Genomic DNA, 23,819 nt, shown 5'->3' with positions numbered 1-23,819 from the left:
CCAAAGATTACGGATGCGTGCAGTGTTTCACATGACTATGTAAACCGAGTGAACTGTAGTTAAATTGTAATCAACAACTGAATTTTAAAATTTCATAGACACTCATTTTATAGTTTTTGAACAATCGAATAACGTAGGTAATTATAAATTATATGTATTATAGCGCAACAAACAAACGAAAAAAAAAAGGGGGGGGGGCTGGATGACACCCTGAGCTGACCGCACCGGGTGACACCCACCCTAGTGACGCCACTGAATAAGGCCCCCTGAAAACAATAAGTTGATATATCCAAGTACTACTAAAGAATGACTGAATGAAGTGAACAGAATTTTTTCAATACACACGTTTTGTTTGACTAAAACGTCTCAGATGTCACGATGGCTGGACCTAAACAAAGACATTGATTTACCCTGTCCAGAGAAGAAAGTCCACGTCAGGCTTGATCTTGGACATGGCGTTGATGCTGTCGACCACCAGCTTCCAAGTGGCATCACACCAATAGTCTCCATAGCGTGGCAGATTATCAGTGACGTTGTTGTTACAAGACAGCTTCTCGTCACCCAGAGTGTGGTCATAGTGGAAGTCCGTCACATGCCAAAAATAGCCTGATAACAAACAGTATGGAAATTTAAGATATTGAAACATTTAAACAGATTCTGATGACAGACCTATAGGCTACATACTGATACAGACATCTATAAAGAGTGGGATATTGAAAGGGTACAGACATAATATTTTGAATTTCTCCCAACTTTAAGATGTATGATCTTATGAGTTATAGAGATGTTGGAGGGGTGGGTAGACAAAGAATTAAAGGCATATCACTTAAATAATATCCCAGATTCGAATCCTAGTCAACTAATAAGGCTAGTGGCTTTTAATAGTTGCTTAAAAGATAAAGGTTCTCCTCAGATGTTTAATGTTAGTCTAGCTACATCTGCAAAGGTATAGGCCTAGTGACCTCTTCTATGACGTTGCCACAAAATTGTGTACTCTAAGGCTGTAAAGATTTGTCACAGCTGTGACCTTCTCAAACACAATCTGCAATGAACGCGTCAGATCTATGTATTACCACGTGACCCCTCACCACTGCCAGCAAACTTATGAACTCCGGACTATTGTGGTGACAGTTCTATGCAAATTAGGTAAAATACACAATGCTAAAACATGCATCTTCAAATGTAACAAATAAATAAACTATTTATTCATGTGACTCTCGTGCTACAGTGATAAGAGTGATAAAATGTCAAATACGTCACCTCCTTATCTGTGTAACGGAATTAAAACAAACAACCGTGTTTATTTTATATCTCCAATCTGTTCCTAAATTTACAGTTGGCTTATAAAAAAATTATCTTTTATGACACCTCTCCCTCCCCTGATTTGTATCATATTTGTATGCAATTTACTTTGTACTAAAAAAAATTCGCAGGATATATAGTCCCTCGAGATAACATTAAAAAAGAAATATTTGTTTGGGAAAGAAATTGTACTTGACTGATGGGGCGGCATAAGTTGAATTAGTCCCCTTAATACTTTGTGTAGAGAGTTAGGTCGTCATTTAAATATAGCTATGAAACCTTCTCTTTTTATAAGCACTTTGCTGGACAGTGGTTAGTGTAGCCTATTGACTTGAGCTTAAGTCGTACAACTTGTTTATATATATATATATATATATGTAATACATCTGAAAAGCTATCACGGTAACCCTTCATTCAGATACCCCCTTCTCCCCCCCCCCCCAACCCCCTTCATTTCCCAACTGGTCAAGACACATGAAATTTCGCTAAGCAAAAACAATTGGTAAAAATATTTCTAATCGCATCAAATAACCCTAAAACAGTGCTACAACTGTAAAGGCCCACTTCAGTCATGTTCATAGTTGTACTGAAAATGATAGTTACTTAGTAACAACAAAACTCACTTCTCGTTTCCTGGTGTTAGCCGTCTTCCCGTCCCCCCCATTTACCTTCCTCCTCTACCACTGCATTAACTCTCTGATTACAGGTACATCACGTAGGCTACCACCCCATGTTTTAATATCCTGTTTACTTCTGACTCCACTTTCCAACGGTGTGACCCGGTCCTTGACTTTTGTAACACTCTCCTAACAAGAAGTAAAATTGTATTTGACTGACATGTGTACTAGATCTAGATCCTCTATGTGGAGACCAGGTGAAGGCTAGACAAGTTACCGTGACTCGTAAGCTACAACACACTATTCTCACTAGTTGGCAAGTCACAAACACTACTAAGTAGAGACTATTTAGTCACAAACACTACTAAGTAGAGACTATTTAGTCACAAACACTACTAAGTAGAGACTATTTAGTCACAAACACTACTAAGTAGAGACTATTTAGTTGTTATTTATATACATTGCCATGTCTTTGGATTCAGCGTTCATCGCCATACTTTATTAGCCAGATTATTATTTATAGATGCCAGATCAAATCAAAGAATATAGGGCGCAGACGTTCGCATCTCAAAACGAACTACAACTCAGGGGTGTACTGGGTATCAAAACCGGCCCGGGCATTTCTAAACCATCCGGTCCATAAATTGTATATTATATGATGGACATCCAGTTCTAGGTCTACCTGTCCTCAAAATCATTATGTTAAATTTGATAATGTATCTATAGCTGTACACATGCTTACACAGTGAACACTATGTCCTTATAAGGAATAAAGGCTTTATGTTGCTTTTTAATCGCAAAGTGTATAGGCCCTAAAAGGATGAAGCTCTACCGATGCAGGCTATTACATTATTTCGGGAAATGTGTTCGAATAATTTAGTAAGTAGAGTCTGTAAAAGATTTCCCCTGAAAAGGAATACTATGAAAAATTTAACAATTTAATAGTGGCATCCCTGCGGTCCTTATCTTATAAAAATACAGACGTAATTTCAAAAAAGAAGATACATACTGTGGTCCTACCGGCCCATTTGGATACCGGCCCACCGGGCATTTGCCCGAATGCCCATATAGCCAGTCCGCCCCTGCGTACAACTAAATCAAAGAATATTCTGTGATTAGATGATTGGAGACTAGATGTGACTAGACGATTGGAGACTAGACGTGACTAGATGATTGGAGACTAGATGTGACTAGACGATTGGAGACTAGATGTGACTAGATGATTGGATACTAGATGTGACTAGATGATTGGAGACTAGATGTGACTAGACGATTGGAGACTAGACGTGACTAGATGATTGGAGACTAGATGTGACTAGATGATTGGAGACTAGATGTGACTAGATGATTGGAGACATGTGACTAGATGTTTGGAGATTTATCAGTTTTTACAACGTTATTTCTCCCGCTTCCCATTCTCGTATCAAGTTGAAACTTTACACAATTGTTGAATGTTCCAAACAAAAGACGAATATATCAACAAAACAATATTAGTGAATCAAATAGTTTTTGGTAATTCATCAAAATTTGTTTGATATCGGAAAAGGGAAATATATTGTACAGTGTTGAGAAATAGGGTTGTACGTGTGTTGAGAAATAGGGTTGTACGTGTGTTGAGAAATAGGGTTGTACGTGTGTTGAGAAATAGGGTTGTACGTGTGTTCTTCCACCTAGATAATTTATTTTTTTAAAGTATTTTTGTATATTGTTTACGTTTCAATTTTGTTTCCGTATCATCATTTATTCAACCAACATTATGACTAAATACTGTAAATAGGTTGTAGAACTTGCTTAATTACAATGCTCTCTTCTTAGAAAGTGCCCACAATTTTTGATATTTTTTGTATGGACTTTTCTTTGAAAAGCAAAAATAAAAAAGACATTTTAAAAGTACCATCAGACGGTTATATAATCTATTTATAGCTCTGACGTTGTTGTTTTTTTTATTTTTGATCCTCCGGAGGGCGTTACCAACTTTAAATATGATATTGTCAGGCAGATTTAACAGAACAGATAAATTGAAAATATTCTATCAAAGTAGACGATTCCCAAAGCTTTGCCATCTGTGCTAGAAATTTCTTTGACTTGCTTGCCCATAAAGTAAGCCTACCGAGGCGGCGAGGGGTACATACACATACCACAGAGTAAGAACCGCTGGTCGGGTACGGGTAATCCCAATATTTACTCAGTACAGTAATCCTTGAACTAAACAATATTTTACAAATCTTGATTGACTCTACAATATGCATGCATACACTTTTAAAGCTTACGTAATGTGTCTAGTTCTTAATATCTTATATCTAAAGGACAAGAATGTATGCCTGCTCAGGTAATAAGGAGACAAATTGGAAGGGGGGGTGATTTTTTTATGATGGAATGTTGAAATGTGCCTTTGACAAAACTTATATTAACTGACTCTGTCTGTCTGGTCAATAACCCCTTAACTAATTGTACACGTTAATGCTCCCCCACACATCCTCTTAAAACAATTATTTCTTGTATCTAACAAAAATGAATCAATTTTTTTTTTAAATTAACCAATTAGTTAATTAATAACTGGTAATAAATTATTTGATTTGATATAGAAAAAGGGAAATAGCTTCTTCCTTTTTTTAGTAATACAGTTGTAAGTGTGGAGCTCTTCCCCTTAGATAAGCTTTGTTATTTAAAAAAATGATTTATTATATTTTGATTGTTTTGTTTTTTCTGGACGTCATTTAGAACATTCTAGGACATTCTAGAACATTCTAGGACTCACACACACGAGCCACATCCCAGAAACAAATAAATCAAAAACAATCGTCGAGTTTCAAGGAAGTATTTGCAGCTTGATTTGTGGGCAACAGTGTTGAGCTATCTAAGACTGGATATGACCCGAAGGTCTTAGTTTGTACATCACTGATATCTATTACAGTTTCTTCTATTTCCTCGTTATCCTTGTTTTGTTGGAGCGTTCAGATGACTAGACAGACCATTACATGAGTTGCGCTGTGGTTTCCAAATCAGGGAGCTCTCCATATAGTTTTCTTTTTATTGTGTATTGTTTGGGACTCTTGGTAAAGAATGCAGTTTTAGAGGACATGGACAGAATTCTCTGGTGACACTCCACGCGGGCGAATTTCGCTAGCACTAAGTTTTAGCTTCCGTAACATATGTTGTCTCACGACCTTCTAATTCTAGCACTGGAGACCATTAATGCTTTCAAGCCCAGTGCCATTTTTTTCGTATACTGATGGGTCGGCGGCGGCATCAGTAGATTATGGAAGAGCCTATGGAGCCTACATTGAGTTTCTTGGCTCTGACTCAGTTTTGATGCGGCCATGGCAGTCTGTGAAGCCTTAAAAGTCAATGACTCAACTCGGCGAGGGGCATTTGAGGGCCACACAGATTGTTGTGGTCACTGACTCAAAACCTGTACTAGAGGCTTTGCAAAGCCCTGGAATATGCCCCCCCCCCCCCCAATATCGACACTGTCATCATGGCCTCACAGAACATAACGCTATGGCACCCCTGTAATAATGCAGTGGGTACCGAGCACTTGCGGATCCAGGGGGGGGGCGGTAGGGGCGATCGCCCCCCCCACTCGGCCGACCCCCCCCATGGGGGGCGGACGAATTTAGGTATAGAATTTACACAATTTGTATACGAATTTATTACTTATATTAATAATATATACTAATTATTTATATTTCAACCTATTTTTAGATTATTTCGCCCCACCCCTCTAGTATGTTGGCCGATTTGGTGGGGTCGGAAGGGAGCTATGGTATCAATCCCGCCCCCCCCATACACTTTCGAGTGGGGAGGGCGGTCCAATTTATTTCTAGAAATCACAGCTTGCTAACAGAATCAATTAAATATCTATATGATTAAAACTTGTTATTGATATTTTAACCGATCTTTATATTATGTCGTTCCCTGTTTGCCGATTGGGGGGGGGGCGAATACCTCTACTGCCCTTCCCACCTAAACCCTTTGAGTAGGGGGGGGGGGCGGTCCTACTTTTATGGAGAAATCATAGTTTGTGAACAACATTAATTCAATTAATATATAAATTGTATACTATGTCAATCCCTTTCTGGTATCTTGCCGATTCGGTGGGGTTGGGGGGAGGGCGATTGCATGTACTGCCCTCCCCACTCTAGCCCTCTGAGTGGGGGGGGCGGTCCTATTTTTATGGAGAATCATAGTTTGTGAACAAAATTAGTTGAGTCCCTATTCTTTAATGCCAAATGCAATCTTTACAGAAATTATTAAAGGAGCGAAGATTAATCGTTTTAACTCTACCGCCCCTCCCATTTCCAGACAGAGTTTATGTAATTATACATGAATTTATAATAATTATTTTAAGAAAGTTAGAATTCAAACGAAATTTTTCAGTATAAGAGTCACGATTGAGATGAGTTCTAAACCCAAACAACTATTTCATAGTCCCTTTTCCCAACCTTTACTTAATTTGATATTTTGCTATTTAAATAAATTTGGGACTATAACTCACAATTTATACTTCAATTTTATTGAATATTATTTTTTCGGCGTCGATCGTCAAAGCCAAAATCTAAATATGTGGGTTATCTTATCTTTTCAAGGAAAAAATCGGTTTTATTTGCAATGTATTTAGGGCCTATACATTCATATTAGAATACTTTTCAAGTACAACATTATTTGAAAAGTCCTTTTTTAATAGTATGAATAATGAGCCTTTGGTCAGGAGAGTGCGTTTCTTCTGTGAAGAATGCAAGAAATATTTTTTGGCGTCGGAACCCCACTGATGAATAATGAGCTGTAGATGTCAGGAGAATACGTTTCTGCAGTAAAGAATGCAAAAACGTTTTGGCGTCGGGGCTTTGCCCCGAATTCCATTGATGAATAATGAGCAGTAGATGCCAGGATAATGCGTTTCTGCATTGAAGAATGAAAAAAAACGCTTTTTGACGTCGGGGCTTCGCCCCGAACTCTATTGATGAATAATGAGCTGCAGATGTCAGGAGAATACGTTTCTGCAGTGAAGAATGCAAGAAAACGCTTTTGGCGTCAAGAAAACGCTTTTGGCGTCGTAATGAGCAGTAGATGTCAAGAGAATACGTTTCTGCAGTGAAGAATGCAAGAAAACGCTTTTGGCGTCAAGAAAACGCTTTTGGCGTCCTGAAAACGCTTTTGGCGTCAAGAAAACGCTTTTGGCGTCGGGGCTTAGCCCCGAACTCTATTGATGAATAATGAGCTGTAGATGTCAGGAGAATATGTTTCTGCAGTGAAGAATGCAAGAAAACGCGTTTGGCGTCAAGAAAACGCTTTTGGCGTCGGGGCTTCGCCCCGAACTCTATTGATGAATAATGAACAGTAGATGTCAAGAAAATGCGTTTCTGCATTGAAGAATGCAAGAAAACGCTTTAGCGTCGGGGCTTCGCCCCGAGCCCCACTAGGAAACCTTATAGCGCTGCCCCAGTTGTTTTGTTTTTCGCCGGAGATTGAGAAATCCTGCTTTTTTTATTCTCATATATATATACATATATATATATATATATATGTGTGTGTGTGTGTGTGTGTGCTGTACGCACGTTTATGCATAGGGTTAGGGTTTACTGGGCGTTAGGGTTAGGGTTTGGAAAAAAATCGCCCCCCCCCCCCACACTCCAAAGTTCTGGATCCGCCAGTGGTACCGAGTCACATAGGTGTGACTGGCAACACTATTGCAGACTCCTTGGCCCACCTTGGAGGGCAAACACCACCCACCGAACAGGCTGTAAGTTTTCATCATGCTCTTTCCATAATTTAAAAAAATGGAAAAGTGGTTTGAGTGTTGGGACAGGTCCCCAAAAGCCCGTGGAGTCTTGGAGCGCATGAGGCGCCCTGACCTCACTTCCTCGTGGTGGAGGCTGTCCAGGCCTGAGCAAGCTATTATAGCACAGTGCAGGACAGGCCACAGTCCTGTTGGCTATTATTTCTCGCGGCTATGGCCAAATTTCGATTCACGGTGCCCCGCCGCCCGCTGCGGGGAAGAAGAGTAAACCGTGTCTCACATTCTTTTTGACTGCCCCAGACTTGCTGATCTCCGTCTCGACAGGTCTGGGAAAACCAAAAATTCTCGAACTGTATGGCGACCTGTATACACTACGTAAGACAGCAGGGTTTCTGTCCAGGGCTTCTGCAAGCCCTCTCTCTAATGGAGTATGATGAGGATGTAAGCCTCTCAAGCCCTCACTCTAATGGAGTATGATGAGGATGTAAGCCTCTCAAGCCCTCACTCTAATGGAGTATGATGAGGATGTAAGCCTCTCAAGCCCTCACTCTAATGGAGTATGATGAGGATGTAAGCCTCTCAAGCCCTCACTCTAAATGAGTATGATGAGGATGGTGATGAATACGTAAACGGTACACTACTGGAAGATGGGGGGGGGGGGCGCTGCACAGGAAACCGAAGCGAGATCATTCGATATAGGAGGCATCAACACTGAACTTCCAAGTCACAACCTGTGGCCGTTTAGACCAATAGCTCGTTGCCATGTCGTATAGACCTGTGGAGGTGTAAACACACTTCTATCTGCATCTTTCTATCCAGCTGATGGGCAATTATTTCATCCCATCTTTCCCAGTTTTTAGTGTGTGACAAATAGCTGCCATTGACTATCAGCTCATCAGTTTGAGTGTTGACAAATTTGTGTGTTGACAAAATTACAGGACGAGTTTATTGGGGAAATGTTTGACGAAGCAGGAGTGAGGGGAGATAACTAGAGAATAAAACATGAAAAACAAGCAAAATATTTTTTTTTAAATCTGTAAATAAAATAACAAAGCTTATCTAAGGAGAATAACGATAAAATTGCTCTACTGCATATATAAAACAAAATTTATTGATTCGTGTATTGTCATAGACTGTCAATAATCATGCAAAAATTCAACTTGAATTTGAGAAATAAAAGGTGGGATAAAAACGCGAAAAAGCACATTAACAGGTAGGCTACTATCACGTATATATTTATATATCTATACATTTCTCAATAAGTAGCATGCATTCCCCTTTTCCAATAACAAACATAATAATTAATTACCAGTAATTAATTAATTAATTTGGTGGTTTTTTTTCTTATTGATTCATCTTTTGTTAGGTACAATAAATAATTTTGTAAAGTTTCAACTTGATCCGAGAATGGGTTTGGGAGAAATAACATTAACAAAATTCGTACCAGACAGATATAGGGCCAACAGACAGATATGCAGACAGACAGAGTGAGTTGATATAAGCTTTGTACACAAACAAAAATAGAAGTTAGGGTAGAATTCGTTCATTGATGACTATGTTAGGGCAGACGTAACACTTTCATTGGTGACTGTAAGACTTTTTATTTGGGACTATGTTAGGGCAGACGTAACACTTTCATTGATGACTGTAAGACTTTTTATTTGGGACTATGTTAGGGCAGACGTAACACTTTCATTGATGACTGTAAGACTTTTTATTTGGGACTTTGTTAGGGCAGACGTAACACTTTCATTGGTGACTACGTTAGGATAGAAGTAAGTATTCAGTAGTGAATTTGTAAGGGTAGAAGTCAATTTTTAGTAGTATGTTAGCTTACGGTAAAGGTTTTCAGTTATGTTAAGGTAGACGTTAGTTTTCAGTAAAGACTACGTGCATTGTTGTGTTCATTATCTACATAAATGGAGGCCGCGCCTTTTGAGATCTTGACCAATGGAAAGCCCAAACACTTTTTCTCAGGCCTAGAAAAAAATGCTATTTGGAATCACCTTCTGAGAAACCCAAGCAGATATTGGCTAGAACTAGGCCCATTCATTATCCGAGTCCTCCTCCCCCCCCCCTGCTCCAGATCAGAGTCCTCTGGTCCAGTCCTCACTTCCGCGAGTGACCGCCGAATAAAAGACGGGTATCACAAAGACATTTTAGCTTTTTAATCCTCCTCTCAGAAATCTAGGAGCTTGATTCCATTGGGCACTAGATATAAAGGTGTTATTGACGGTCGTTGACTGGTGGTACCACACTGCTGGTAGAAACTAAACCGATGTGGGCGTAATAGATCTTAACTAATAAAACTTTAAAATTGTGAATATAACTTCATTGCGAACAATACTAAATATAACTTGTATATACTTTTTATTGACAAAATCAAGTTGATATGAGATAAAATAAATCTACTAGACTTAAGTCATATTTTTTAGCAAAATCTAACTCATTACAATAACACAACCTTTCAATCTCCCGTTCTGGATTCGTTTGTTTTAACTAAAACCAATGACGACATATTATTATTATGGCTTTTATATAGCGCTACTTTCATGCTTATAGCATGCTCAGAGTGCTATGGTCCAATCTCTTTCGTGGACCAGTTGGGGGGGGGGGGGGAGAATGTATCTGTGAGCAGGTTTTTCCGTGCTGCCTTTAGGCGCTCAGTAAACACAACTCGAACCTCGAGCCCCCTTCATAGGTAGCCAAACCAAGCCAAGTTCAAGCGTACGGTACCTACTTAGCCTCTCGACTACGCTTCCCACAACCAATCGCCAATATCTTCCCACAGTCACCATACAAACACACACACACTCCATAACAGTGGCGTAGTTAGGGTGGGGAAGGAGGGGGGGGGAGAATTTGAAAATCCCCCCCAGGCCCCCAGTTGAGGGGTCCCCCAAATGAGTGTTCGAAATTGTTTTTTTTTACATTAAATATTACGCAGGGGCCTCAAAAAATGTCAAGCCCCCCTCCGGGCCCCCAAATGATGGCAACTTCCTATCTACGCCACTGCTCCATAACAAAGGTTCTATTTTGTTTTCTTATTAGCCTATTAATTCTTAACTCTGAAAGTTTACACTCAATTCCTAGTGCCGAGAAACATTTCTGAACCACAAGTGACATAAACTCTTTAACAAAGATTGAACACGTGTGTTTGTTGGGTCTAAAATTACAAGTGACACAAAGTCTTTAACAAAGATTAAACGTGTGCGTTTGTTTTGTCTAAAAATATTCAGTTTGTTAAGAAGTCACGAATGTCTTTCAATATTTGATGTAAAACACATCATTGAATTGAAAAAAATCTATAGATGTCTTTGATCTATTTACATGATTGATCCAATACGCTTCTGGTTACTCAACATGTTTTTAAAACTATATGGAGAGCTCCCTGATTTGGAAACCACTGCGCAGTTAATCTCATATATTGGTCTAGTCATCTGAACACTCCAACATAACAATGAGAATGAAGAAGAAGAAGAAACATGTTTTTACATACATTCATTCATTCCTTTTCACTCCCTCAACTCATCGACTCAATAACACGTGGAAGGAGGCGTCCTCTTAACATTTAAAGATAGGCCTACGACAGATTAGGCAGATTAGGCAAAAGTAATATAACTTAGAATTGGCGATTGCAAATGTAACAAGGTTACAAAGACAGTTTGTGTGGAAACACAAACTCAAAATCGGCCCCCGAAGTGGTCCACCCAGGCTTCAATATTTTCAGAAAGAACATCCAAATGAAATTATATCAAAGACAAATGAGAGATAAGAATGGAGAAAGAAGGTTGACAGATCTTGTGTAGTGCCCCAACGGTGCAGCAGATCAAAGGATAGGTGCAAGTGAATGCAAAGTTAGATGTGAACCTGGCCTAACTAGTTCCCCTTTCAGACCTTGTGGTCTATAGGGCAGATGATGTAAAGTTCATCTGTTTTAGTGGCCTACTGTTAACGAGGGTGTCATGTAGCCAGCACAACGACCAACCGCCTTTACTTAACTAACCCCAACTAATGTCAGGTACCCATTAGAGCTGGGTATACTCAGAGGCGCCCAAGGATTCTAAAGTTGAAAATCCCAGTCTTCACCAGGATTCGAACCCGGGACCCTCGGTTCGGGAGCCAATCGCTTTAACGCTCAGCTACCGCGCCTCTCCTGGACTAACTGAAGTCTTATAAATAATGTAATTGTTTTGAAAAGGCTCAGTCTCTATTTCCAATCCTTCAAGATCTACCATTATAATAAAGTTTTATGAAAATGAAATTTATAAGATTACTTTTCGTTTTAAATTAGGTTCAACCTCCAATGCATACTAATTAGCTTTTTCTCTTTAAAAAAACTGCTTGCATAACTGATTTTAAAAATTAGAATTTTCGCTTTCAGGAACAAAAAATTGCCGTTGCATCAGAACTTTGAATGGTCTAAAATATTGTGATGTCGGATTTTCAATATCTTTTCTAGTTTACGAGATCTAAACGGGACGGACGGACAGACATTTCACACAAAACTAATAGCGTCTTTTCCCCTTTCGGGGGCCGCTAAAAAAGACTCAAATGTGTGTGTTTTGTCAGATGAAGGTATAAAACATCAGAATTATGTCGAGTGACAGCATTGCTAATAAAATCATACATTTGGATTGTCAAACCTGCATTGAATGAACAGTAAAAGAGAAGAAATGAAGTTGTACTTCTATATCACTAACTAGAGGAGATGTCTAGGATCTATCAATTTTATAAAGTGCCTCTTACCAACATCGCTTTGACCAAAACTAACGCCACTAATCACAAAGAGAACGACACAGCAGGAAAGAATCGCAAACAACTTATCCATCGCTAACACCAGGTGTGTCTTGCGCGCTAGGCTCTGAAAGCAGGACTTTTTTTTTTCTTTTATACTTGAGCCGAACTTGTGTTAGAGTAGAGTGATCCTGGTCTAACGTCGTGTGATGTGTTACAGCAGTGGCGTAGCAATCATGGCACACGGGCCCACAACCAATAGGGGCCCAAATTGGTTGTGAGGAAAAAAAAATTCAAAATGTTATTTTTTAAAGCCGACTTATCAATAGATTATACTTCTTTCCGTTTTTAAGCACTATTGAATCTCTGTTTGTGTGTAATTTTCAGTTGCACTGCATGGCACCTAACTTGCTTTTGTAGATAATTAAACATAATAAATACGATGTTTCTCTTGTTTTAAATATGTAGGCTTAGATCTAGAAAGAACTAATGGGGAAATAATTCATATAGTCAAAGGTAAAAAGTCTAAAGCAGTGATACCCACAATACGGCCCGCGGGCCACATCCGGCCCACCACGGGGCTCCATCCGGCCCGCCGAAACGTCGGCACCAAGTGTAGAAAATCCCCTCTCGACCAAAAAAAAATACGTTTTTAAAAAAGAATATTTTTCTCTACGTTAGGATAAATGGATTGGTACCGATAATAATCCGACATTTTTTAAAAATAAATAGTGACTTTTTGTTTTTAAAGAAGATAACATTGAACAGCTTTATGAAACCAAACACATCAAAAAATAAGGCGGCACTCTTGGTTTGATATGTGATTGTTAGATTACATGTAGAATGTGGAGGACTGATGAGAACATTTACCCAAAAAAGAGACAAGAAAATAAATCTACTGTAAGTTAGCTACAGACAATAAATCTACTGTAAGTTAGCTACAGAGTTGTTCAGATTGTAAGTAGCTACATGAAGCCCTTTTGCGACTTCGAATGCGTAAAAAAAAAAAAAAAGGTTGGTACCAATGATAGAAGAACTATGACCTGACCTGAAAAGAAGAATGCCGTTGAAGTTGTCAACTTTTCTCATGACAATCACAGTGAACGATTCAAAACAGACAAAGCAAATGTCGAAATGTTTCATATTGCTTCTAAGACTAAGACTGCTTTATTGATCCTTACGGAAATTTGTTGTGATTACAAGGCCTCGTTTCTCTTATAAACACCACTAGAAAATGCATGTCAAAGAAGTTTCAACCATCACAAAGAATCTTCCTCTTGCTTCTGAAAGATGAGTAATGTTGCCATAAGTATGGTTGACAGCAAGAGTGTTGTTGAATCAAATGGAACCGATGAACCTCTGAGGCTTCGTACATTTAATTAATACCTTACTTATTTAGACTTAGGTCCTCCCGAGCCGTTCGGCGCATTGGGCGGTAAGCTGTATCCATAAAGATCTGTCATTGGCAATGTCTGAAGCCTCCTCCCACCTGGTGTCCACTGTTCTGAGGTCCTCCATGAAGGTGTGACGCCAAGTTATACGAGGACGTCCCTGTTTGCGCTTTCCTCGTATTGGCCTCCATGTCATCGCAACTCTTGGTATGCGTAGTTCATTTTGTCGAAGAACATGTCCCGCAAACCTCATGCCACGCTCTGTCACAACCTCACTAAGTGTTCGACTCCCAGTTCGGCATAGGATTTCCTTGTTTGACCCGATCTGTGTAACTTACTCCCAAAATCCGTCTCAGCCATTTTTGTTGTGCCACATTTAGTCTCTTCTCAATTTTGACACATGACTTCCATAAATACCAATTAATACCAAGAAAATCTATTTCCATGTGATGATGATCATGTTCAGATTGAACATTGCTAGTCGTTTCGAAAATCCATCTTCGGCCTGATTCGGCCAATGTATCAAGTGCCGAGAGATGCAACTGGAACTGGTTGACTTAACGAAGCTAGACATCGCTGCTTGATACATTTCTAGAGATTCACTCTGTGTTACTTGCAGAAACTTTTCTAAATCTCCGATAACAGGCGTTAACTGATGATCACACTAATTACAAGCATTTATTTCTGAGGACACACCTTTTCAGGGATGAATCGGGCGAAACCAATGCTACGTAATCGTCTCAAGGACGAACGTCTAGAATTCTAGATTTACTCATAATTTAGCCTTAGGTTAAGGATTCATCTTTAATTGGCATCTCATTTATGCAACTGGATATTTAAAAGTTGATTTTGGATAAACTTTTCATGAATTAATGCAAGTACTAGATTCACTGGTTTCTAATAAAAATGGTTTATTGTTTTTTCTTGATGTGGTCCGCGACAAGAGTGTCGGAAATTAAAATGTAGGTACTTTGATAAAAATTTCAAACTCAATATATTGTAATGAAACTAATATAGTTAGATAGAGCTCTTTAAACTGGGTTTATTGATACCTCATTTATGTTTATAAGTTCATTAGAACAGAGGTTATAGCAATTTAGTGTCGAAAATTTTGCCTATATTTCAAAAAAAAAATAGTGACCGAAAAAGGAAAATTTGCAATAAAAAACCTGTAACTTATAAACTATTTGAGTTATTTGCATGAATATTTCACCAGAAATGGATGATTATGTCCTGATATTTATTTTACTTTCAAACAACGGCTAGACTTTGACGAAATTTTCTTATTAATTTTTAAAGTGAGGTTACTTGTAAAAAAGAAACGATCTTCGAAGAAGTACTTTTTCACATTTCAAAGACTAACTTTTGAACCGTAAGAGATAATTGAATACAATTTTAAACAGATATGCTTGATTATCTTTTGTTACTGACTTTACCTTTAAATTATACATAGAAGTCAAAGAAAATATTTTACAGTTCATTCCGAGGCACCACGTGTCAAAAAAAAAGACAGAAAAAGTACTTTTTTCTGTTAAAAAGGCTGTAATTTTTTAACTTTCAGAGATATATGAATACAATTTTCAGCACAAATGCATGAATTTAATTGTGTTCTTCTTTTCATTATTTTGAAACCTGAGATTGAAGTTAGCACAAAACTTTTTTTGGTTATAGAACTGTGGCGACAGTAAGTAAATGTAATACGTCACCAGGTCGAAAATAATTTTCCAATATGAAGTTTTTTGCTTACCCTCAATGATGGTGGCAGAATCTGTAAAAGTATTAAATTACATCCCTGTCTGTTGCTGCCACATTAGTGTGTATGACAATAAGTCACACCGCAGCCACATCTCCTTCTTGAGCTCTGCGATGCTGCCAGGCGTCAAAGTTAGTGTAACATCCAATACAACTTAACTACACCACTACTGCTCCCTGCCTCTGCATCATCAGTGTATGTTTTGTTTGTTTTACATGTTTCGGATGTTCCTTCAGAGTTGAAGATAGTTACTTCCTAGTCCAAACCTCCCGCTGGACGACGGGGGATGGAAGTGGGCAGGGGTTGAACCCGGGACCATCGATAAATCCAAAACGACAGTCCAGCGCGCAAACCGCACGACCAGGCAGCCATCCATCTGACTATCATGTCACCACACTCACCACCTAGTGGCACACCACTGCTAGTTACGCCCCTGGTGAAGTTTTCTGTGAAAATAAAAAAAAATATTTATAATTGAATAATTATCTTTAATTTGATTTTCAATTAATTATCATATTCATTATTTATTAGATTTTGATTTATTTTAGAAAAGTTATTTTTTAAATCACTGGTCTAAAGCAATTATATATACTCTGTACTTTTTATTTATTTTTTTTTTCAAATTCAGAGCTACCTCCCTTGTTACTGTACAAAATAATTGATAATTATTAAAACATGCTAGTTTAGTTTTGTTTTCCAATTTTTGTGACGATTAGATCTAAGATTTGCTTACAATTACATCTATTCCTGTATAGATATATCTAAAATTTATCAAGATGCCCAAAGAGAAAGTACAAAAAAAGTCACGAATTCATCAAAATGTTGCACAGGTGCAACAACGACAAGGTGATTTTTCCATTTTCTTGCCTCATTTCAATATCTCAGACTCAATGACAATATCATTATGATTATGAGTGAATTCATATCATGATTAATATGTCATGACATATCTGATACTCACATACTGATATCAGATTTAATAATTTATAGTAATACTAATAGTAATACAATATCAATAGTAAGTATCTCAACTCAATACTGTAACTGTAACTAGTGACTAGACTCCCTAGACTAGTGTAACTAAGAGTGAAGTTACTCACACACTCACACACAGTGAGTGTGTGATGTGTCACTTGTGTGTTTTGTCAGTTTTGATTTACAGAAAATTAATAGATCATCTATATTATTATTTTTATTTTATTTTCAATAACTTACCTCTAGACTCTAGTAATTGATGTTTTTCTGATGTAATTTTTATAATGAATATAATGTGAATCCAAAACAGTCAGATTTTCACTGGGTTTCTATTTGACTTCACACATAAAATTTAATAAATAAAAAATCTCTACTGTATCTAGTAAATCTAGCGGAAAACCATACAGTTATGACCGACTATTCGTAGTCTAGGCTAGCCTTACACTGACCACTTTGTTAGAATTAGTCACATCTATTTACTTTTTGAGACAAGGAGGGGTCTAGATGAAAATGCTACTTTTGTTTTCCTCGAGTTGGTTTTATACTAATGCTTTTACATCTATTTATATTATATATTGTTATGAACCTCACTGTCCAGGCTCTCTTCAAACTTCACAATACACCACCACGAACTTAAAGAACCTCACAACTCAGGGCTTTAAAGTAACAGTAGCAATTTAATTTCAAATACATTACAACACTGTACAGTTGGCAACAATATTACACTAACTGTCCAAAAACCTAGCCTTGCTCCGCCTGACTTCACACACCGTGCTGTTTCTAACTTCGCCTCCTACTGGTCACATTGCGAGGTAACGTGAAGTGTCTTGACTCAAATACACTTGCTCTTATATAGGCCTTAATTTTAGGGTCTCTTCTGGCCTTCCAGAACCGGATGGAACGCCGCTTGACCGCTCAGGTTGATTACAATCGCCGTGACTTGCGTGCGTAATATTTACACACAGGTCGTTGCCGAACTGGCGTGTACTGTCACTGGTCACGGTTGACCGCTCGTCTAGCGCTGGACTGGGGCGATTTGCGTAGGCTAAAAACAGCTGTCACTAGCCTAACAACTACTGTAAGAATGAAGTGATATGATTGGTTAGATCTAGATTTGCTTTCAGAATTGTTGAGGGAAGTGGTAAAATGTTTACTTTTACAACTTTTTAGGCAGAATTTAAATATGTCAATAACTTCAAATTTGAAAAACCATCGCAGTTTCCCTTTAATAGTTGCTCATACTGTTAGTTTTACCTTAGCCTTAGCCGTAACTTGATGGCTTAACTGCTTAACCTTAACTTGTTAACTAATTAAGTTTCTAACTGGGACTGGGTACACTAGACTCTTAACTAGTAATATAATATAGTAAAGTAACTTAAATTTTTTAAAGTAACGTCTGTAATATATAAGGTAAAAGAGATAGATCTAATCTAATCTAATTTAATAGCATATATATCTCCAGTATTAGAATCTGGTAGAAGTAAATTTGTAGCTCACAAAGCTAATTTCATTAGTATTTATCATTTTTACTAGTTTAGGGTGTAAATATTGAAGGAAATTAAGAAATTATGAGGTCATGACCTGAATTAAATGTCATAGTGGTGTGAACAAAATGGTGACATTGTTGGGACAACCCAATTTTATTTCAATTACAAAAATGCTTTCTTAAAAAACTTGCATGATGAAAACTCTTTAAAAACTATCTAGCTCTATAGATAATTATATTTGCTACAAGATTATGCATTTATTTAATAATGAAACACAATTTCTTGTATAAAATATCTGAAAAACTGGAAATCTTCATAGTGGTCATAGTTTTTTTTTTTTTTTAAATTAGTACTCGATGTTGGTGATAGATTGTTTTAAAAATTGTTAGAAGTAAAGCCAGACACATGTACTATCAGGCAATTTACTGTCTTTATAGTTGTCACGACTGTTTAGTCTGTTGTCAGTGTTGACACTCTTCATCTCTTGCAATAATAAAATTGTAAGTCAAATCCAGTGATTGACTTTAATGACATAGCACAGTCTAATGATAATGTCAAAGTATTAGTATTTAGATATAGATATATCTAGCCATTGTACTCTATTTTAATAAAATTAATATTATTAAATAATATAATTATAATATTATAGATATAATTTATAGGTCTAGTCAGTCTAGTGACAGTCTAGTCAATCTAGAAAAAGACATAGATATAGATTATAGAAAGATAGAATCTAGATATATAGATAGAACTATTATTATTAATATATATTATTGTTTGTAAGGTTTATCTATGTATGTCCAGCATGGACATTAAAAACTGTTTGAGCGATTCTGGTAAAACTTGAAATTATAAATGTTCCATTGATCATGGCGGAGATAGTAGTGTATGTTTAATGCCTCTCAGCCAATCTGGGGTCCTAAAAATAAAAAAATTACTAAATATATCTCTATTAAAGAAAAAAATTTTTCAACAAATCGGATAATGCTGTTTTCACAGTATTTTATGTATATTTCGTATGAATATGTTTTTAAACTGGTAAACCCATTTTCACACACTAATTTTATTTTCATGGTAAAGTAAAAAGAAAGGGAACATTCACCATGTTTAACATAAATCTAAACCCAATCCACTAGATTAGTAATACCCAAACTAAGACCTGCAGGCCGCTGGTCATATCTAGCTATTAAGTTATAAATAATAAAGTTAAATTATAAATATGACTATCATGTCACTATGTCTATTGTACAATGTGAAATCATTTTTATGCTAATAAGTCCTAGATTATATAAGGCCTAAGATTAAAAGAATATGGTCTGAAGTTTTAGTCAGAATAAAAATTAATGTCTTCGACTTCCAAGGCCTAGTGATATATATCTAAATTTGTAGATTTTAGTACATTTGTATTCTTGTTTTCTGGTGGATAGAACTATACATATTTAAACTAAATAATTTGAACACTCTCACCTATTTCCAGTTGGCTGAAGTAGACTATTTCAACCTTACATGCACTTACATGAAACAAATATCTAATATTAAAAGCATGATTTTATTTACAGGAATATCCTTCAGAACAGATATTGGTCAACACATCTTAAAAAATCCTATGATAGTTACAAACATGGTTGAGAAGGTACAAATGCTATTATTTTAAAAATAACACTGATCTTTAAGAACATAGCACTACTTACTTTTTTTGTTTAAACTTTTAAAAGGGCTTGAATGTACACCTTTTATTTTCAAAACTTGTTTTTAGGCAGCCCTTAGACCTTCAGATGTTGTTCTGGAAGTTGGTCCTGGCACAGGAAATATGACTGTTAAACTCTTGGAAAAGGCAAAAAAAGTAATTTCATTTATTTTTAATTGTATTCAAACAGTAAAGAGTTTTCTAATTGTATGAATAATCATTTGCACTAGTTGGTAATTAGCTGTTGATTAATAATTAGCTTTGATAACCATTTAACAAACCTGCAACACCCACCTATTATAATAGCAGTGTTTTTAAAATATTTTATGCATGGAAAAAACAAAGTAAATACAAATCATTTGTTTACACAACTTACAAAAGTCAGTCGTCATGGGTTACATAGAATCCTATACAAATATTTAACATAGTACATTGAGTTAACACTTAATCCTTTCAGTCTTGTCCAGTTGAGGTTTAATACACATTTACAGCTTCAACAATAAAGGATATACTCTTCGCAATATTATTACAACTAATAAACTAAAACATTTAATGCTTCTCTCTTTTTAATTTAGGTCATTGCTTGTGAAGTTGATCCTCGGATGGTTGCAGAATTACATAAAAGAGTACAAGGATCGTACGTACATTAACATTTTGTTTTATTCAAACATTACATAGGTATATACACATATATACATGTCATTCATGACATTCTTGTTATTGTGACATTAAATAAAAGAGAAATGAGGACTAAGTGGTAGAGCACTTAATTCCTCAGCCAAAAGTCCTAGCTCAAGTCTTGGCTTTCAGTTGTTAAGAAGATGGATGTTCCACCCAACTTGAATGTGTTCCTGACATTTGTTGAGCAAAGTATATGATGTTGATCAATATCTTCACCAGACACAACACACAAGTAAAACTCAAGTCACTTTTGGGACTTAAACATACCTTATAAACTTTGAGGTCTCAGTGGGAAACTTGAACTTTACTAGTATGGTAAGAGATATGAATCAGTGCCCAAAAAGTATGGTAAGAGATATGGATCAGTGCCCAGATCTGGGTATTTTTCATTCTATAGATTTAAGCATGTGTGATCATCCAGCTCTAATCAAGTCTTAAAAGCCATTAAGAAACCTGTGATCAAGTCTTTCTTATAATATACTAACAACACTCTCATGTTTTTTTTTCTTTTATGTTAAACTGTATGAATATTTTTTTTTATTTGTGAATGTTTTAGACCAGAAGCTTCCAAATTACAAGTCATGGTTGGAGATGTTTTAAAGACAGAGTTACCTTTCTTTGATGTGTGCGTTGCTAACTTACCCTACCAGGTAGATTGACAATAAGTTATTTCCTGTCTTTGGTGCTGTCACGTTATGTATAGTACTTAGAAGTAGATTGTAAAAGCAAATTTTCTGTTGAATACATCAGCTGTGCTGTTTGTCCTTACTACTGAGTAGGCGACATCTGTCTGACCGTAGCTGATGCCCAGGTTTTCATCTCATGTTTCACAACTGGAAGCCATAGAATGTTTCCTCTCCTTTAGTCTTTTGGACCATTGGGGCACCATTCATGATTTGTCTGACCATAGTTTCTTTTGTCTTCATCACCTTTCTTTCCTCAAGTACTGTTCCCTGTAGGAAGGTTTTAGTGAGCCATGTGAAGTGAATCTTGGAATATAGAATTAAAATCCTAGTTTGCACTTTTTTGACAGTGGTCAGAAGGTCATAATAGGGCCTTATTGCCATTGTGATCCTGTTTTGGGTTTCTTAATTGGTGGTGTGGTGTTTGTAGGTAATAACTAGAATCTTCTGTAGCACCTCAATTCTATGGCTAGAATCTTGTCTAGTTCTGCAGTCCATGAATTGCAAGTTGTTGTTTTTTTAAAGTCACCATAACCAAGGAGTGCATCTGTCTGATTTTCATGCCAAGGACTATGCCTTTATCTTTCCAAATTTGTATTTTTTTTTAGCTTCACAAGTACTACTCTGGACTGGGCAGTTGATTAGTGATTTGGTCATTCCTCTGTCCCCACTCACCATCTTAGTCATCTGCAAAATGCAAGTTTGTACTTTTACTTTCAGCAATGCTAACGGTACCATTATAAGCTTCAGGAGCATCCTCCATCATTTTATTGAAATATCTTCCTTGAAAGCATTTTATGGTTACTGTTACTGTTTTTCTAGACTCCAGCTGATGCATACAGATTTGTCTAGGTATATGAACTATGGTTGAATCTAAAAATTATCTCATCATTTTACAGATTTCATCCCCATTTGTATTCAAGCTTCTCCTGCACAGACCATTTTTTAGGTAAATAATTGAAGTTCATACAGCAGTAGATCAAATCATACTTTTTTTATTTAACAATGCTATGTTAAAGTTAATGAACTTTTAAAGGTTCATCTTTTCTGAGCTGTTTTGTTGAAAGTCATGACCAAAAAAAAAGACTGTTTTAATTTACTCAGTTGTAATTATTAGCAGATCCATCAAAAGATTTTTTACCAAAGTTACATTTTTATTAAAACAATTTGTTAAAAACAGTGATTCTGTCATGACTAACTTGTTTTTTCTTTCTAGCAAGTTATGAATAGATTACATTTTTTGATTCCCTAGATGTGCTATCTTGATGTTCCAAAGAGAGTTTGCACAGAGGCTGGTGGCCCAGCCAGGGGACAAGTTGTATTGTCGTCTCTCTGTAAATACTCAGCTCTTGGCCAGAGTGGACCACTTGATCAAAGTCAGTAGTACAAAGTTAACATTCATTTTGCTGCAGTTCTACAAAAATATATGAATGTTTTCAATAGGATAGATTACCTTGTTATATTTAAGATATTTCAATTTTATAGTACATATTTTACTAATTGGAAAAGAGGACGAGGAGGTGAAATCCATATTATTTTATATAATAATTATGTGCTTCAATGACAGGTTGGCAAAAATAACTTTCGCCCACCCCCAAAAGTGGAGTCCAGTGTTGTCAGAATTGAACCAAGAAACCCTCCACCTCCAATTAATTTCAAAGTAAGTTCTATTTTTGCTGATAATTAAAATCAATCGGGGTAATATATAATACTCTGAATAGCTGAGATGTTTGGGGTAACATATAATACTCTGAATAGCTGGGATGTTTGGTCTACACTAGTCGTTATGTTTTCACCACCAATTTATTAAGCATTAAAGTTTGTCTTTATTGGGTTTTTTTTTTTTTGACTTGACATGATCTCATGACGACCCAACTTAAGATTATACCAAATAAACTATATAGTACTGAGTTGACCACTTGATGCTAACAATGCCATAATTGTATAATGCTTTTTTTTTAAGGAGTGGGATGGTTTATTGAGGATTTGTTTCTCAAGAAAAAACAAAACAATTGGTGCATCATTCAGGTGAGTTTCTTTAAGTTTTGATCTTGTCTTCCTATGTATTATCTTAATCCTATTATTAGTCAAACTGTTCATCTGGTAATTGAAATAAATTAACTTCTTATTTCTGTCATCAGGTTTACCAAAGTTTTGGCTGTTTTGGAAAAGAATTACAGAGTATCCTGTTCTTTCAAAAATATTGTAAGTCGGTTTCTTTTCTAATACAATTTTTTCCTCTCATTTCCAACAAAAAGACAACAATGGCCAATTTTTTTTTTAATCATTTTTAGACAGTACCTGATGATCTAAATGTGAAAGAAATAGTAACAGACCTTCTACAGAAAAATGGCTTCGAGGAGAAAAGAGCCAGATCTATGTCTATAGATGATTTTATTGAGTGAGTAATCTGTAAACAGGAACAATTATCCTAATAATAATAATGTCCAGACAATCCATGAATTGTGCGACTAATTGTATGTTTTTGTAGCATCACTGTCGTGGGTATTCATGGTAATAAAACGTGTAGACAGTTATAGCATTCCAAAAGTTGTCTCTATAGTTTGAGCATGTTTGTTATTTGTTTATCATGACACTGACATTTCATTTTTCTGTGTTTCAGGTTGTTGAATATGTTCAATTCAGCTGGCTTCCATTTTGTTTAATACACCATGTTGTATATATTATATATTTTGCCTATTTATAGAATTACTTTCGCTGTAAACAAAACATTTTCATGCTTAATAAATGTTTTGAAAAATTTAA

The 23,819-nt window shown here is 36.5% G+C and overlaps 2 protein-coding genes across 4 annotated transcripts in view; one reads left to right on the top strand and one right to left on the bottom strand.

Moving 5' to 3' along the window:
- The window catches only part of LOC106070648 (acid sphingomyelinase-like phosphodiesterase 3b), a 25,775-nt gene extending 9,923 nt beyond the window's left edge, over positions 1 to 15,852 (bottom strand). The window contains exons 1-2 of one of the 2 annotated variants that reach the window (XM_056030984.1): positions 15,535 to 15,852; positions 411 to 606 (exon numbers count right to left, since the gene is read on the bottom strand). In XM_056030984.1, coding sequence (XP_055886959.1) covers positions 411 to 454 — 44 coding nt within the window. In that variant the 5' untranslated portion in view covers positions 455 to 606; positions 15,535 to 15,852. Of the gene's footprint in view, positions 1 to 410; positions 607 to 12,408; positions 12,568 to 15,534 lie in introns of those variants that run through there. The other variant, XM_056030983.1, reaches the window with a different exon arrangement.
- LOC106052191 (probable dimethyladenosine transferase) lies at positions 2,082 to 23,819 on the top strand. Of its 2 annotated transcripts, none has more exons than XM_056030987.1 (13): positions 2,082 to 2,204; positions 16,296 to 16,386; positions 19,562 to 19,635; positions 19,759 to 19,845; positions 20,265 to 20,326; positions 20,927 to 21,020; positions 21,953 to 22,002; positions 22,306 to 22,429; positions 22,621 to 22,713; positions 23,017 to 23,081; positions 23,195 to 23,258; positions 23,348 to 23,454; positions 23,677 to 23,819. In XM_056030987.1, exons 2-13 carry the CDS (start codon positions 16,317 to 16,319, stop codon positions 23,717 to 23,719), a joined length of 933 nt encoding a protein of 310 aa, XP_055886962.1. In that variant the 5' UTR covers positions 2,082 to 2,204; positions 16,296 to 16,316; the 3' UTR covers positions 23,720 to 23,819. The 2 variants fall into 2 exon arrangements, with proteins under 2 accessions (XP_055886962.1, XP_055886960.1); XM_056030985.1 differs by lacking the exon at positions 2,082 to 2,204 and adding an exon at positions 4,119 to 4,248.

Source organism: Biomphalaria glabrata, chromosome 5, assembly GCF_947242115.1.
Source record: "Biomphalaria glabrata chromosome 5, xgBioGlab47.1, whole genome shotgun sequence".
Taxonomy (NCBI): Eukaryota; Metazoa; Mollusca; class Gastropoda; family Planorbidae; genus Biomphalaria; species Biomphalaria glabrata.
This window is presented reverse-complemented; position numbering and strand designations above follow the sequence as displayed.

Coding starts and splice junctions, on each gene's coding strand:
- LOC106052191 (XM_056030985.1), top strand. Junction 20,327..20,926: donor CATAAAAGAGTACAAGGATC/GTACGTACATTA, acceptor TGAATGTTTTAG/ACCAGAAGCTTCCAAATTAC. Junction 22,714..23,016: donor CACCTCCAATTAATTTCAAA/GTAAGTTCTATT, acceptor TTTTTTTTTAAG/GAGTGGGATGGTTTATTGAG.